This window comes from Clarias gariepinus, chromosome 15, assembly GCF_024256425.1.
Source record: "Clarias gariepinus isolate MV-2021 ecotype Netherlands chromosome 15, CGAR_prim_01v2, whole genome shotgun sequence".
Taxonomy (NCBI): Eukaryota; Metazoa; Chordata; class Actinopteri; order Siluriformes; family Clariidae; genus Clarias; species Clarias gariepinus.
In genome coordinates, this window is record NC_071114.1 from 8,488,811 (window position 1) to 8,505,678 (window position 16,868).

The 16,868-nt window shown below is 42.2% G+C and overlaps 1 protein-coding gene across 2 annotated transcripts; it reads left to right on the forward strand.

Annotated features, from left to right (window-relative positions):
- The first annotated feature begins 113 nt into the window (after positions 1–113).
- On the forward strand, positions 114–16,868 carry zfyve9b (zinc finger, FYVE domain containing 9b). Of its 2 annotated transcripts, none has more exons than XM_053512675.1 (16): positions 114–407; positions 1,053–1,728; positions 2,185–2,284; positions 2,410–2,561; positions 4,833–4,956; positions 5,222–5,344; positions 6,774–6,929; positions 7,020–7,247; positions 7,721–7,803; positions 7,893–7,997; positions 8,215–8,365; positions 9,797–9,877; positions 12,071–12,233; positions 12,405–12,510; positions 12,605–12,781; positions 15,093–16,868. In XM_053512675.1, exons 2-16 carry the CDS (start codon positions 1,222–1,224, stop codon positions 15,252–15,254), a joined length of 2,418 nt encoding a protein of 805 aa, XP_053368650.1. In that variant the 5' UTR covers positions 114–407; positions 1,053–1,221; the 3' UTR covers positions 15,255–16,868. The 2 variants fall into 2 exon arrangements, with proteins under 2 accessions (XP_053368650.1, XP_053368651.1); XM_053512676.1 differs by having other exon boundaries at positions 114–309.

Genomic DNA, 16,868 nt, shown 5'->3' on the forward strand with positions numbered 1-16,868 from the left:
AAGGCAGAAGAATGCATGTAGTAAAGGGACGAGTTTGATTACGTGTGTGTGTGTGTGCGTGCGTGTGCGCGTGTGTGTGTGTGTGTGTGTAAAATCAGAGGCCAGGCTTGCAGCAGACTGAGAGCTGAGAGATTCACTGCGCGCAGGCACATCCCTGAAATCAGCTGTGCCATGAAGGAGCTCATTCCTGATTCCTGCTCTGGTGCTGTACACTGATCTGTTCTCTTCAAGAGATCACTCGTCGCGAGAAGCGAGAAAGGCGGGAAAAAAAAGAACAAACAAACCAAAAAACATCAAAGAAGACACAAGGTCAGTGATGTTCCGACGGATCGAAGCGGACTGATTAGTGGCGCGCGCGCTTCAGCGATGCAGGACATGCGACTGTCGCATTGCCGCAGTCACTGACAGTAGGTGATGTGTGTGTGTGTGTGTGTGTGTGTGAGAGAGAGCGAGAGAGAGAAAAAAATGTCTGTTGCATGTGGTATTATTTCCATGGAGATCAGATTTTAGCTTTATATGCATGCAAAGAAATGCTGTGCAGATGTTGTGCAGATGTTGCAGTGATAATAAGTGCAGACGTGGGTGGTAGAAGACTATAGGCTAATCTAGGCATGAGGACCCGAGAAGGATTTTTATTTTATTTTGATATATTGTAATATATATATATATATATATATATATATATTAGGGGATACCGGCTTCCCCTCCTCATTCATTTATTCATTCATTCATTCATTTACTCATTAATTCACACGCCTTTCCTTTCCAGACTGGACATTATGGCGCTGCGAAGAATGTATGTTGCCAAAGCCAAATGTCCTCCCGCTATTTAAACACACCATTACCCCCCAGTTTTTGTAATCCAGTATGACATTATTGCGGTATTCATGCATGTGCCAATAAAGAAATCAGAGCTTAGCTCAGCACAATCTTGGCTGCACGGTTGAATTTGGGTTGCCAGATTGATCAGGCTGATGCCTTGTGTGAATTGTTGTACTATAGTGGCGCTGATGAGCAATCTGTATTCCTCCTGTGTTCTTTTCCACGAGCAGAGAATGCAGCGATGAGACATCCATCCGGCTCAGAAGAAGCTGCGTCTGAGTCACCCTTCGAAAACGTCCTCGCATCATGGCCGATTTGGAGCTGAACGCGAAGATCAGTGTGACGTAACGCGAGCGATGCTGTGCGGCTTCTCGGACCTCGCCGGACCCTGCTGAGAGAATGAGGCAAGCGGTGAGCGCTACACTCTCTGTCTGGGGTGAGAGGCGCTTGGGTTACACCACTCTGAACGACTCCAGGGAGGCGCTCCTGGAGGACAGCTGCCTGATGCCTGGGCTCAAAGAGGACTCCGTAGTGGAAGAGAAGGAGCTGGCAGATGGTGAGCAGGAGGAACAGGAGGCAATGGTGGGATCCTCACCGTCCACACCTCCAGCACTGAGCCACGGTGACGGAGCTGGACTGGAACACCCGGAGACGCACATGCTGCCCTCGGCCCTCAAATCCGATTCTAATTCGGGCCGTAGAGGCAGTGTGAACATAAGCGCCCCCGAGAATGGATCTGCTACCGTCAGAAGGGGGTCCCTTGGTGCCCTGCTTGTGCAGCGTTGCAGTTCTCTGGGCTCTACAGCTCCACAGTGGGTCCCAGATTCTCAGGCACCGGCGTGTATGAAATGTGGCTCCAGATTCTCCTTCACGAAGAGGAGGCACCACTGCAGAGCCTGCGGGAAGGTAACGGACTAAAATGTTGTCGTACAGTGCCCGTGTTGATTTATATTTAGAATCAGAACAGGACTTTAAAGTGGCTTCAAATTAATGTAGGCTAAGTCTCAGCGCTTTAGAAAAAAAAACAACTTTAGGTGACATCATCACTGCAGTACTGCAATTAACAGCTTTCATCTCGCTCCATGTGGACTGACAGCTCAAATGAAAAAAAGAAAAGAAAAAGCAGATTCACAGTTTTTGCTGTTTTAGCAGATATTATTGGCAGATGTCCATTGTTGAAATGAGCCAGTAGTGAATGATTGCTCTCCAAAAGGCTGCCAAACTAAACTTCTGCTTTAGTGTTTATGTAGTATGTACACCCGGTAGAAGTGATTTGGGCTGGGGAGGGCTGGTCTGGGTTACGTAATATACAGCAGCGTCTGCTACACATGGGTTTGTTTGCGTGTTTGTTTTTATCCTCAGGTGTTCTGTGTGGTCTGCTGTGACTTGAGATTCAGGTTGACTCACCTGGGTGGAAAAGAGGGTCGGGTCTGTGTCACCTGTCACGCTACTCTTATTAACAGTGGGTATTTGAATAAAAAGCACTGCCTTTTTCACTGTACATTTTGCAATCTAATTCATTATGCATTTCTACTTTTCCAATGACAACCTTGCTTTGTATCCCTTACCTGTCACTCTGCCTTACAGAGATTCTTCGCAAGGAACAAAAGAAAGTATGGTTTGCTGACAGCGTTTTATCCAAAAATGAGATGTCTAGTGCCAACACTACTCCAACCCACAGAGATTCGATGCAGACACATCCTCCTGCAGCGGCTCATGTGGTATCTGCAGACCTGTCTGTAAGCCATTTTTTTTTTCGCAGTCGCTTAACAATACATTGTTCTCTTATATTTTTAATTATGTTAATAAACACGAGGTCAGTGGATTGAAGGTGTGTGTGTCACAGGGTGATTATTATGGCCTGGCTATTCTGGCAGCCCTTTTAGATGTCAGTCATAGTGATGCCAGTTAGCTTGGATTCATAACAGTAGTCAGACACATTGGGTTTGTTTAAGGTTCACAGCCAAGCCAGTTGGAAAAGCCTTGGTTTTTATGAAAAGTGCTGACTGTTCTTGGCAGCCGTTTCCTGCATGACAGATCATCACCTTTCTCATAGTGGCTGATTTCCCTGCACTAGCACCAACAGTTTCATAGTGGTTGTTCTTGATTTCTCTGCAGTGCCTCCTGTAGCATGGATCACAGTGTCACCTACTTGTGGACATTGGTGGTACTGCATGATAAACATTGCTGCTTAGTTCCTGAGTTCCTGCTCTGGCTCGTACTCTTAAACACACTTTTACGTCTCTGGTGGTAGATTCTCCAAGGACTTTACCTTCAACATCTCTTTTTGGTCCATATTTTGGAAACAGTATCTTAGAGAAAAAAAATTGTGTAATGCTTTGGGGTTGTAGCACACTTCCATAGTAAGGTTGAAACTAACTTGTGGGCAAGGTATTAAACATTTCAAGCATTCCTTCACTAAATTCTTTATATACATTTCATCATTTTTCTTGTCCATATTGATGCACTAGAGGTTTACCTGCAGCTTCGACAGCGTGCAGATCCTGATGCATGCATGCTAAATTACCTGAAAAAGGAGTGCGTAGTCAACCCGCTGCCGCTCCTCAGGCCACTCCAATGTTTCGGCAGCCACTACTTCTGCCTGTCGTATGTGCTGTTGGTGTATACACGTCGCAGTCTGATCCCGGGTTTCATTTCATTACAGAATTTCTGTTTTTATATATATACTGTATGTATAAATAGATACATAACTACAGCACTGCTTCACAGAAAACTAGACTCTGAGTTGTCTTCACCTAGTGTCTTTTTAACAAACAGAATAATTCATAACACTTTAGTGTAAAAAATGCAAAAAAAAAAAAAAGACCACTGATATTTAATAAAAATAAAACCAAAAATCAACCCAAGACAAACATGTGTCCTAGCAGTGACTGTATAGTATTATATAGTTAGGCTGTTTGCCTCACAACTTACCTCACAGGTCCAGCAACCGCTGGACCAAAATCTATCCTTCATTCATGGTCAAATAGCTGGCCTGTCCATAGCAGTCCACCAATGACACGTGGGGTTCAACCCCAGATGTCCTCTTAAGTTCTCCACCGCATACATGCCAAAGGTCCTGGACACCTGGAATTACCTTTGTTAACCAGGTGCGCACAATACAGTATGTTGTGGAGTTATGTACAGCCCTTAGCAGTGTACTTTTTAATGTTGGGGCTATGAATAGCGTCAAATTTGGGATCACTGGGTGTCATGGTGGTACAGCAGGAATTGTTGTTATTTCATAGCTCCAGGGTTGCTGGTTCAATCCCGAGCTCAAGTTGCTGTTTTTCACGCATTGCCACTGGAACCACTGGAATCACTGGTTTCCTCCCTGTCCTTAGAACCTGCCAGTAAGTGGATTGACTCCATATGAACAAAAGCACTTGACCAAATCTGTTAATTATTGAATTCAGGTGTTTCAATCAGGCCCCTTGTCCACAGTGAAGGGAAATCCTAATGCTTTAGCATCCCAAGACATCTTGTACGATGCTATGCTTCCAACTTTGTGGCAATAGTTTGGGAAAGTCCATTTTCTATTCCAACATGACTGTGCACAAAGCAAGGACTATGTATAAAGACTTGGTTCGATGTGTTCATTGTGGAAGAACTTGACTGGCCCACACCCAGAGCCCTGACCCCATCGAGCACCTTTGGAATGAACTGGAATTGATATTGTGAGCCAGACCTCCTCATCCAACATCAGTGCCTGACCTTATAAATGCTCTACAGAATGAATGGGCAGGAATTTCCACAGAATCAGTTCACAATCTTGTTACGCGCGCTCCAAGAAGCTGTTATAGCTGCAAAAGGGAGACCGGCTCCAGGTTTAAGTACATGCATTTGAATACAATATCATTGCAGGTTTGGCTAAATATTTTTGTTTATAGAGTGTAGATACAGTATATAGAATGTACTGTAGGAGGTCAGGTAGTGTGGAATAGTCAGTTGTAAAAGTGTGTACTGTGAATTACATACAGTATTTGTCTGTTTTTTCTCCTGACCTCAAGGAAATGCCAAACTCTCCTTGTTTGGAGCATCAGGAAGTGGTGAACAGTCCCAAAGGGAGCTCAGCTAAGCCCTTACCACATAAAGGGCTTCCCCCTATCCTCACCTCTACTGGTGTTAAAGGAGGTATGAACATCCTCATCCTCGAATAATGAATTATTATATGAACAGAAGAAGAATATTTGGTTTGAGTGATTATAGACTAAGGTTATATGGATCTTCTGAATACTTTTAGTACTTTCAATGTTCTCCTGGCTTCTTAGGTTCACTTGTTTAAAAAAAAAAAAAAACAATTAAAATGTGATTATATAAAACCTTATTATATATTGTGTCTCAGATCCTCAATGTTGTCCGAGGCTTGTGTAATTCCTCTGTAAACTGGGTTTTGTAGATTACACAGTGGAGGAAAAGCGGACGGAGACTTCGTTGCTCGAAGAGCTGGAGCAAGGCCAGACCGAGCCGCTGGTTTTTGTCCTCAACGCCAACCTACTGGCAATGGTGAAGATCGTCAGCTGTAAGTCTGACTCCGCAGTTCAGTAGTCTCCGTTAAAAGAAAATAAATCAAAAAGGCAATAAATAAAATTCACTGCCTGGCCAAAGCGAAAAAAGTCAAATTATTGGCATGCATCAAGTAACAAAAACAATAAAGGGGATTTGACATTATTGTAATCCGTCCCTCAAAATGTGGTCAGGTAAAAGGAATCATAAATGGATAAATGGATTTCAACACACACGATGTGACAAGAGCATTTGGGGTCAAACAGCTGTGTGACCATAAGAAAACCATTTGTTAATGAAACTAATCAAGAAAAAATACCGAAATTTGATTAAAGTTTAAAGATTGGACTTTGGAGCAATGGAAAATGTCATGTGGTCTGATGAGTCCAGATTAACCCTATTCCAGAGTGATGGTCAGGCTAAGAAGGGAAGCGCATAAAGCGATGCACCCATCATGCATAGCACAGCTGACGACCTGAATGTCCTGAATGACCAGGTGATCACATCTATGGAGTTTTTTTTTCCCTGATGGCATGAGCATGTTTCAGTACTCATATTGTGAAAGTGGGGTTCTGTGAGCATGAGGAATCATTTTCATAAATGGCTTTGCCCCCTCCAGTGTTGGGGGACGTTATACCTTTCTGATAAAAGTAACTAGTTCGAGTCCTTTTCCATTGCAGAAAATGAAAACTCCTTTGTGATTCCTCATGCATGTTGTTTTAGTCAAGACCTTTATAATTATTCTACCATCATCACTCAGCCAAGTTTGGCCCAGAATCTGTAGCAGGAATAATGGGGGGGTATCGGGGGCGGGGCTTTGGGACGACTTTCACACACACACACACACACACACACACACACACACACACACACACACACACACACAATAACGGAATCACTGTATTCATTATAATAATAATAATAATAATAATAATAATAATTTTATATATATATATATATATATATATATATAATTCTTTTTGACTAGGCAGTGTGGAAGATTATTATTAGCATTTCTTTTCATTAAAAAAAACTTATTCTACTGGGAAATATCTTTTATGCAAACGCATAAAAGAATTAAAATTATCTGCCAATAGTGCAAGACTATTTCAAGGAAATGTCTAGAAACACTGTAGGTTTAATAATCTCATATTTAGTTTGCTGTAATCTAATAACAGATATAATAGATGAATATGACAATAAGCAAAATATTTTACTTGCTAAGACATTTTTGTAGAGTGATTTTGGAGGACTGCAGCAATGCCTTGGGATTTTTTTTTCCCCTGTCTGTGAGAGTGTGTTTGTGCGTGTGTGTGTATGTGTGTGTGTGTGTGTGTGTGTGTGAGAGAGAGAGAGAGAGCATCTTGGGCCTTCGAAAGAAATATCTGACAGCAGTGACTTTAACAGTAAGACAAATGTGTGTGGATTTGTATTTTTTTCTGCAGATGTTAACCGGAGGTGCTGGTGTGTGACGTCTAAAGGCATGCACGCCGTGGGTCAGCCAGAAGTAGTCGTGCTATTACAGTGTTTACCAGAAGAAAAGAGATTCCCCACAGACATCTTTAATCACTTTATTCAAATCTACTGGGACGCACAGACAGGTAAAGTCTGCTTCCAGGAAGAAATGTATTAACCAGTTTGCGGTGCTGTTCTGTACAGATCTACACACACATATCCTTTCTAATTTTCAGCTGGAAAGCTCTTGAATCATCTGAGTCACTCTTTGGCCACTCGAGGCTTTCTGGACAGCGAGGAGCACGCTGGATTTCTCTACGTACGTCCGACGTTACAGTCTCTGGACGGCCTGCCGCTGCCCCCTCAGCCCTTCCTGTTCGGCTTGCTCATTCTTCGGGCTGAGAGTCCCTGGGCCAGGGCGTTCCCCCTGCGCCTCATGCTACGCTTAGGAGCCGAGTATAGATGTAAGAACTTGAGCTCTGACTGTATTGACCTTTTTTTTAAAAAAAAAAAAAAAAAAAAAAGAATTCATTTAGAAATCACGAGTTTGAATCTGGATGAATTGGAAAATCACCAAATTGGGTAAAATTAGATCAGGCTTGGCGGCACAGTGACTTAGTGGTTAGCATTGTCGCCTTGCACCTCCAAGTTCGATTCCCGAGGTGGGTTCCCTCCAGGTATTCCAGTTTCCTCCGACAGTCTAAAGACATGCAGATTAGGTGCATTGGCGTTCCCAAATTGCTCGTAGTGTATGATTGTGTGTGCTGTGGCACCCCATCCAGGGTGTACCCCGTCTCGTCCCTCAAGTCGCCCGGGATAGGCTCCAGGCCCCCGCAACCCTGTACACAGGATAAAGCGGTATAAACAATGTGTGGGTGAGTGAGTGAATGGATCGGGCTTTGTGTTGCTGATGGTTGATGTTTTCTCTGCCCTACAGTTTATCCCTGTCCTCTGTTCAGTGTACGATTCAGAGAGCCGCTTTTCGGTCAGATCAACAACAGCATCATGAGGCTCCTCGTGGTGAGACTCCATCCTTACATCTTGTCTTATTGCTGTTGTTAAAGCTTTTCCTATTATATAATGTTTTCTCTTTTTGTGCTTTTTTTTAGGATTTCCGTTTTTACCGTTACACGTTGCCGGTAGTGACGGGTCTCATGGTTGATTTGGAGGCGCGGAGCACGTGCATCACAGTCCCTAAAAGCCGTCATGCTGACGTAAGGCATCACCAGAAACATTTAAACAGATTCTTTGAGGCAGGTCGTTTGTAAATGAGATAATTAAATGTCCCTGCCTGAAATAATGATGAGACTCAACGGTCTCGCTGAGCATAAAGTGAAATCCTAGAAAATTCCATACTGTGCTACTGTATGCAGCTGTCATCATGGCATGCTGTTAAATCAGGGTACGTGTCTTCTCCCGTTGCTTGCTCAGCTGCTGAAGGTGCTGAGTAAGTCGAATGAGAAACTGCTGGCGATGGGCGCTTGCTTTAATGAGCGTGCCGACTCCCACCTCATCTGTGTGCAGACTGCAGATGGACAGTACCAGACTCAGGCAATCAGCATCCACAGCCAGCCTCGCAGAAGTGAGCAAATGAAAACACACACACACACACACATATATATACACGCGAACATATGTACTATTTGTATACAAACAATATGTGCTGACAGTCTGAGAGATGAGAAATGCGAACTCATGTTTACATGAAGTACTGAATTCGGCTCCACCCACTGGAGAATGTCAGAATGCAGGACTAACAGAGAGCTGAACTACTGTATGTACAGTGCCCTACAAAAGTATTCGTAGCCCTTGAACTTTGCAGTTCGCATCAAGCTATTTGGCCGACACAGCAAACGTGGAAGAAGGTGCTCGGGTCAGATTGAAAAGCTACCACTGTGCATGGTGGTGGCGGCATCATGTTCTGCGGATGCTAATCTTCAGGGACAGGGAAGCTGGTTAGAGTTGATGGGAAAGTGGGTGAAGGCTTAATAATGGGCAAAGTCTGTAAAAGACAGACGGAGGTTTACATTTCAGCAGGACGATGGCCCCTAAGCATACACCCAGCGCTACAATCGAATCGCAAGTGAAAATTGCTGCTCACAAAATTGCTCCCCATCCGATCTGACTGAGCTTGAGCTATTTTGCGTAGATGAATGGGCAAAAATTGTTGTCCACTCTCCAGATGTGCAAAACTCATAGAGACATACCACAAATAAACGTGCAGCTGTAATTGTGTCGAAAGGTGGTTTAATCATTTTACATTCACTTCATAATTATGTGCCACTTTGTGTCGGTCTTTCACATGAAATCTCAATTCAATTTAAGTTTTTTACGTTTGTGGTTGTAACGTGACCGAATGTGGAAAAGTTCAAGGAGTGTGAATACTTTTGCCATGCACTCTACAGTACATAATTATCCATAGATCAGAACCTTCAAGACTCACTTTAAAATGTGTGCAAAAGTCTTGAGCCATCACTCAAATTCTTCAAAATAAATACAATTAAATGATATAGATTAAACTTGCAGTATGGACCACCAGGGGGCGTCACCACTACAGTTTAAAGAGTCTGACCTTGGTGTAACATAGTCTCTGCTGTTCCATATTCAGTTTTTATTTGTACAGTATAGTGGTTTTACCAGTGAATATTATTGCGAAGCAGCTTTAGAAACATTTTGGGTATGAAGTGAAAAATGTATACATTTATAGCTTTATCAGTTTGACCACTGAAGAGCAAGTTGAAGGTGACATGGTTGAGGATAAAAGGCATCCTAATTTGGGTGATACCAGAAAGCAGGACCATAAATCAAACCCTGCTATAACCGTGTGCTGTAAGATTTAACGTGTGTGTAAGGAAATGAAGTTTAAAATAAATTTTTAAATTGATGAAGACCTGGGTTCGAGTGATTGCAGTCACACGCCATAACAGAAAAAAAAAGTTTTTATAGTAATTGTTTGCTATATAAATGTTTTATAATTTGATTAGCATTAAAATAAAATCATTCTGTCTCTCAGTTACAGGCTCCTGTTTTTTTGTATTCAGTGGTGCACTGAAGGCTTCATCAGGATACCTGGCCAAATCCAGCATTGTCGAAGGTTTGCTGTTCATATATTTATTCAAGAGCCTTCTTGTTGCATTGTATATTTCAAACGTGTCTTGGTTGTTATGACGATCCGGCGCCAGTTATTATACTGCATGGATATACAAGCAGTGATTATATATGTCTATAAATGTGCACGGGGGTCAGTGATGCGCTTCTTTTAATGAAACATTGACAGACATGTTGTGCAGCGGTTGTTATTGCATTCGATATAATGAAGTGCAGAATTCATTTGCATCCATATTGTCACCATAGAAACGTATCATTATTTAACCCCAAGCAGAATTTCAATTGGATTACCAAAAAATACTAAAGTCTCCATATCAGAGAGGCCAGGTTTACATTTTAATAAAAAAAATAAAAAAAGCCTGTGAAGTGTGGTACAAAGTCTGCATGGTGTAATGAAGATTAACTTGTTCCATAGTAATGGAAATAGGAAAAAACATGAGGAAATCTGGGAGCAGCTCATGAACCGGAGCGTTTTTTTATTCTTATCTGTAAATCATAATGACCTTTTGTGAGGCTTTCATTTCCTGGTCAAATATGTTCCTGAAATGTTCTTGGCAGACTTATCAAGTTCCACAACTAAATCTTATCAAGTCTGACCTTCATAAGGCAAATCTGAAGCACAGAAGCTTCAGGGAACACATTTGTTAGCTTATTGACCCCCTTCTTGAATTTATTTTTTATTTTTTTACAGTATATATAATCATGCATATAATAAGTGACATTTCAAGCTCAAGAGTGGAGATCATAAATAACAGCACTGCGTCTCCTCCTGTAATGCTTCATGCTCGTTTATGTCGGGTTCAAACTGATAGACTGAGACTTTTCTTTTGCTCGTTTGGATGCACATGAGATTGAAACACATTATTTAAAATAGCTTTATTTAGAACCAGGTTTAACACCTCCTGGGATTTAATCCTTCGTAAAGCCATCTGTCTTTACAAGAGGTCCTAAATGTTGCACCGGCTACAAAACAGCCCCGAAGCATCAATAATTCACCACTATATTGTACAGGGTGCCTTTCCTTGTTTGCAGTCCTCATGCTGAGCTAATCTGACCACAATATACTGTATAATGCCAAGTGTAGTGTTTGAGCGGGGTTTGACTGACAGGTGATTTATTAAAAACATGGCCTTTGTGATGTGTAGCCTCTTTTCATTCTTTCCTTCACCATCCTACTCACTGTGTGGGCACATATTGTGCTTGTGCATCCAACTCCTGGCTCATGCTTAGATGTTTGGGATGTGTCGGCTTTTTTGTTATAGCTTTAATTGTGTTTAATAAAACTGTCTCAGACTTCTTGACAGTTGAACTTGACCTTTACTCTGTTTTTGGTTTTGGTTCAGTATTGTGCAGAAGTTCTGAGTCATGCCTCATTTCTTCATATTAAATTAAATTATGCAGATTAAATGAAATAAATGGGAGCGAATGTTTTACCGCGACAGGCTATGAAGTACCTAAAGGTACAATTTAAAAATGGGTTGTTTATGTAACAACCTTAGCAGCGACCTCATTTCCCCGCTCGTCTGTTTCAACCACTCAGCATTCAACATCGCCAGTACACTAATCACCGGATTGATCATTAATCATAATCTGCACCTGTTTCTTACTGGTTCATGCCTTACGTTGGATGGTTGATATGCTCGAATGGTTGATAGGTCACTGTGTGGCTTAACAGACCAAAAAAAAATGAGACCCAAAATGTCCTTTAGAAAGCCTGGAGAACTATTCCTTTAAAACTAATTTAAAAATTATTAGAAAGTCTGGCACTTTGGAAGCAAAATATTTAAAAGAAATGAGTGGTGGCTCGAGGCTTTTGCACTGTTCTGTATTTCTAAATATGGTTTTGGTTATGAATAAACATTTGTAGGGGTTTGATTTTATGCATGCATGATGTCCTGTAATAACATCTTCTAAAGAATCATTCGTAGAAGTGAACGCCTTTGGTCTCGGCTTTTCTGGTCTCTCTCTCTCAACTTGAACTTGAAAGTGCCTTGGCCCCATCCGCCTATTGATTTGATCATTACTTGATTTTGGACTTGTCTTAAACTTGACAATGGCAGTTTAGACTGCTGCACCGGTGTTTGTTTACTTTCATATCCAGTCCACTGGACTGCAGGTTAACCTGTACAAACAGCATGTGTTTATATAGACATTCCGAGACCGAGTCTTTTCTTTTCAGATGGATTGTTGGTTCAAGTGACTATGGAAACAATGCTGGAGTTACGGCGAGCTCTTCGAGACATGAGGGACTACACCCTGACCTGTGGAAAACTCCACCAATCAGACAGACAGGAATATGTGCACATTCGGTGGCAGGATGAAGAACCACGTTTTAATAAGGGGTGAGACGTCGTTTTGGTTTGCATAGTTGGGTTGATCCGGACCATAGTGCAGGTTTCAGCTGATAAATAACCAAATTATTCCTGTTTAATTATGAACATTTATTGCACTACACCAGTGGATTTATTGCTCTTTTCTTCCTCCACCTGTCTCCACTCTCTGTTGACTCATAGCATAATCAGCCCTATTGATGGAAAGTCCATGGAATCAATTACATGTATAAAGGCTCACCAGAGATTAGAGTATCGAGCCAGTGGAAAGGTCATACGTTGGACAGAGGTACACTCAGACACTATTGTTACCATGGAGATGTCTATTACCTATTAATAGTCATGTGGATTGACTTTTTTTTGGTTTTGTTTTTACTCCACAGGTGTTCTTTCTCCAGAGGGAGGAGCCGTCAAACGGCCCGAGCAGTTACGCCAATCATAACCGTCTGACGGAGCGACTGGCGCGAGCGTTCTGCCTGGCACTGTGCAATTCTCTTAGCCTGCTGAAAGAGGATGGTATGACCAAATTAGCACTGCGGGTCACACTGGATGGACAGAAGGTGAGAACGATTGCTGAAACAAATGACGCAGCTGCGCTGGGATGTGCAAAATTCATTTTTATTGTGTTTTATAAAGATTAAAACATGATCCCTGGCCAATGCTATTAGAGCAAACTAATAAGTAATGGGATGATGTTTTGTTAAATATTGGTAGATCATACATTTTTATTCATTCTGCAATTTTTTTTTTTGTTTAATTTTATTGAAGTATTAGGATAAAAAAATAGAGCTTGTAATGTTATGAAATAATCTGGAAAGCCCATAGTTTCCACAAATGCTAAGTAAACCATTTTTATATGCCCTGTGTAAGCAATTACACGATGGGCCATCAGTTAGCCATCAACACATCATATTTACCTTTTTTTAAAAATATTTCTGTATGCATATGAATGACGTGTAAATTATGGGGCACATACACACCACAGCTTTCATGCATTCATAGAGTGGAAAGAAATAGGATTGAATATAAAAAAGTCTTACAGGTATACTACCAGCAGAGGGGAATTTGACTAGATGCTATGGCAGATGAAACTGACCAGTCTATGAATATTCATTACCTCTTTAAGGGCATCATGTGCTAACTTTTCCACTAATACCAATTCTGCCAGTTACACTGCGTTAAACGATCAAAAGAGGAATAGATCAGAATTTCAGCTTTCATTTCCTGATACTGACATCTGGATGTGTTAAACAACGGCAGCTTGTACATTTAGGCATTTGGCAGACGCTCTTATCCAGAGCGACTTACATTTTTATCTCATTATACATCTGAGCAGTTGAGGTTTAAAGGCCTTGCTCAAGGGCCCAACAGTGGCAACTTGGTGGTTGTGGGGTTTGAACCTGGGATCTTCCGAACCGTAATCCAATGCCTTAACCACTAAGCTACCTCCGGCTTTTTTTGAGCAAAAGTAAAGGAACAGGTAGTCGTAAAGCGAATAACGCTTATTATTTGGTTGCATTTCCCTTGCTTGGTGGCTCGCTGGTAGTCTCCTTTCCTGATATGTGGACGGACTGGGTTTCAATGCGACTGCACCTAGGGCATGATTAGTGCCGGTAACCCACTGATGTCATTAATCTTCTTTTATGATTCTTTTTTCTTGCTGACCTGTTCATTCAGCTGTTGATTGTTTCGAGGGGTTTCTTTCTCAACAGTTCCTGCGTGAGTGGTTCGTGAGTGGTTTGCGATTGAATGGGTTGCGACTCCTTGCCTTCTGGAGGTTGTTGGTAATATCTTTGACTGCTGTTTTGGGGGGTTTTCTATTCAGCAGCTTTTGCTTTCATTGGCTAATCTGTGTTAATGTCTGGTTGTTAGCAGTATTGGCCAGTTGTTTCATTCATTTTGAGAACATTTGAAATTGTTGTTTGGCTGCTCAATTTTCCTTCTTTTCTTAGACTCAGAATATTGTTCCCATCGACAGCTCTTTGGTCTTCGTATTGGTTTACCATTTTACAAGTGAAAACCAGGGCTTAAACCAAGGGTGGACTATTGTTTAAACATAAATCCAACAGGGCAAACCTAGCTAACAAGAACCACCTGTCAGCCACATGTTCCAATATTTCTGATCAATTGAAAAATGGCTTTAAACAAAATGTGCCATGTTGTTTACACATTGAGATGTAAATATTACATAGAAACAGTATTTATGCATTAGGAGTACAGAAGTTTTAGGTATATATGTATATGCACGGTGGCTTATTGTCTCAGTGCACCTCCAGGGTCCTGGTTCGATTCCCGCCTCTGTGTGCATGTTCTGCCTGTGTTCTGCTTGGTGGGTTTCCTCCCACAGTCCTAAGATTATGCTAGTAGTGTGTGTGTGTGTGTGTGTGTGCTGCCCTGCAATGGATTGAGACCCTGTCCAGGATGCCCTAAGTTTCCTGGGATAGGCTCCATGTCCCCCGTGACCCGGTATACAGGATAAAGCAGTATACATATGTATATGTACTGTATATGATAGTGAGTGAGTGAGTGTAGATGTTTCTGATGGAATATTGATGTTTGAAAATCAGAAATGTTTCGATACGAACTCAATAATAAAGTCCTTGTACTTAAAAACACAGGGTGCCTAAGACTTTTGCACAGCACTGCATATAGGTATATAGGTAAATATCATAAATAAAATTATATTTGGATTTGTGTGTGTGTATTTGAAATAGAATATGATTTGATCATGACAGCATATGTATACACAAAATGCAGCGAGTCATTGGATATAATGTAAAAGTTGACATATCGGCTCTGTTCACCTAGAGAGTTTGTCTCAAACCAGTTCGAATGAACTCGCTAGATCGCTGTGTGCTCTGTGTGTTACAGATGGAGTTCCTGGCAGGCAGTAACGGCCAGCCTCTGCCGCTGCACTACCAGGACAGTCTGAACCAGTCCCTAAGTGCGGTTGTACTGAGCGTGTGCCAGCGACACGGACACGCAGCTCTTCAGCTCGAGCTCATTTTTTACATCCTAGAGGACATAGCGTAGAAGTCACCTGCTGAAACCGTGATCATACCGCGACGCGCTCCTGGATGCCGCAGACCCAGCGTAGACTCGTCTCCACATACATTTTCGAAGCCTGGAAAGAATAAACGACGGCGATTATTACCACCTGTATTTATAAATAATAACCCAGATTTCTCTCAGATCTATCCTGTCCGCCATGGTTCCATAGACTCCAGCCATTAGATTTGGTCTAGACTGAGCCATGTCGAATATTTTCCGCTGGTCGCTGTGCAGCTTCGTTGTAGAGGAGTAGGCAGCATTTCATCTCTCAGGTGCCATAAAGAGGTTTGTTTGTTTTTTGACTTGGGACTGTAGGATGGGTTTGGCGTAGGCTAAATCGCATGCTCAGCATCACCATGACCAGAGGAGACAGAAAAAGCGCTTTTTCAGTACTGAATGAACAGAATTAATTCGCATGACTTAGTTTTGCTTTCAGTCTTCCTTAGCTAAACTACAATAGGGGTGTTTGACGGTGAATCTGTGCTGCCGATCCAGATGCTGGTTTGTAGATATACATCACAGGCGCTCTCTCTCTCTCTCTCCCTCCTCGTGCGTCACTGTACAAACAGCATTATCATCAGCGGCTAAACAAACAGCAGCTTCAACTTCCTCTGTTCCACCTGCACATGACGCAGAAGGAGGTGGCCTGACCCCTGACCTCTGACCTACATCATCCCTCACCTCACACAGCACCAAGCTCTCTTCCTCCACTGAATGTACTCACTAGTCTATTTTTCCAGCTTTTTCCTCTCTCCCTCATGTACACACACACACACACATTCTCTCTCTCACCCTCACATACACACTCCTACACACTGACACATTCACTTCCACACACTCGCTGCCTTTTTCCTCTCTCTCACACACACACACATACAGTACACACACTTTCTTTTAGAGGTGTATTCGCTCACATCTCACCCTCTCTCACACACTTGAACACTTTATCTGCATACACACACACATTCACTCTTACTCCTACACACTTGCTCCCCCAAACACACACACTCACCCTCATTTGCTTTCCCTTTTACGTTCTCTTACACACACTTTCACTCACCTGAAACACTCGCTGCAAACACACATTTGGGGGTACAACAACCCACCCACCCACACACACTCACACATAATTTCTCCCTCTCTCAAAAACACATGCACACACCCCCTCGCATACTTGCACACTATCTTATGCTCACTCATACACACACACACACACACACACACATCCACACTGTCTCTCTCACATACTTGCCCTCTCCTTCTCTCTCACACACACACACACACACACACACACACACTCCTTTTCAGCTAAAGAGAATGGAGATCTTGTTGTCATCCCACATATTTGCCATAACCCAGATTGCTGCAGGATCTGAAAGCATGCAGTGGTCACACTCCGAAACAATGAGACGTTGCGCAACCCACTAATATGAAAGCACCAGCTCTGTCTGCTTTGAACAAGTTCCACTAACAACCTTCAACACCCTGTCATATTAATTGTGAAATGATGTACATAATGTTTGAGGACATGTAAAGAGCGCCTTGTAAGATGTTATGCAAATACCAGAAAATAAAAACAAAAAAGAATAACCACGA

Excerpts from the sequence above, each read along its gene's own strand:
- zfyve9b (XM_053512675.1), top strand. The coding sequence starts at position 1,222 with ATGAGGCAAGCGGTGAGCGCTACACTCTCTGTCTGGGGTGAGAGGCGC. Across the intron at positions 8,366-9,796 it reads CCACAGCCAGCCTCGCAGAA|TTACAGGCTCCTGTTTTTTT; the intron begins GTGAGCAAATGA and ends TCTGTCTCTCAG. Across the intron at positions 12,511-12,604 it reads AGGTCATACGTTGGACAGAG|GTGTTCTTTCTCCAGAGGGA; the intron begins GTACACTCAGAC and ends TTTACTCCACAG.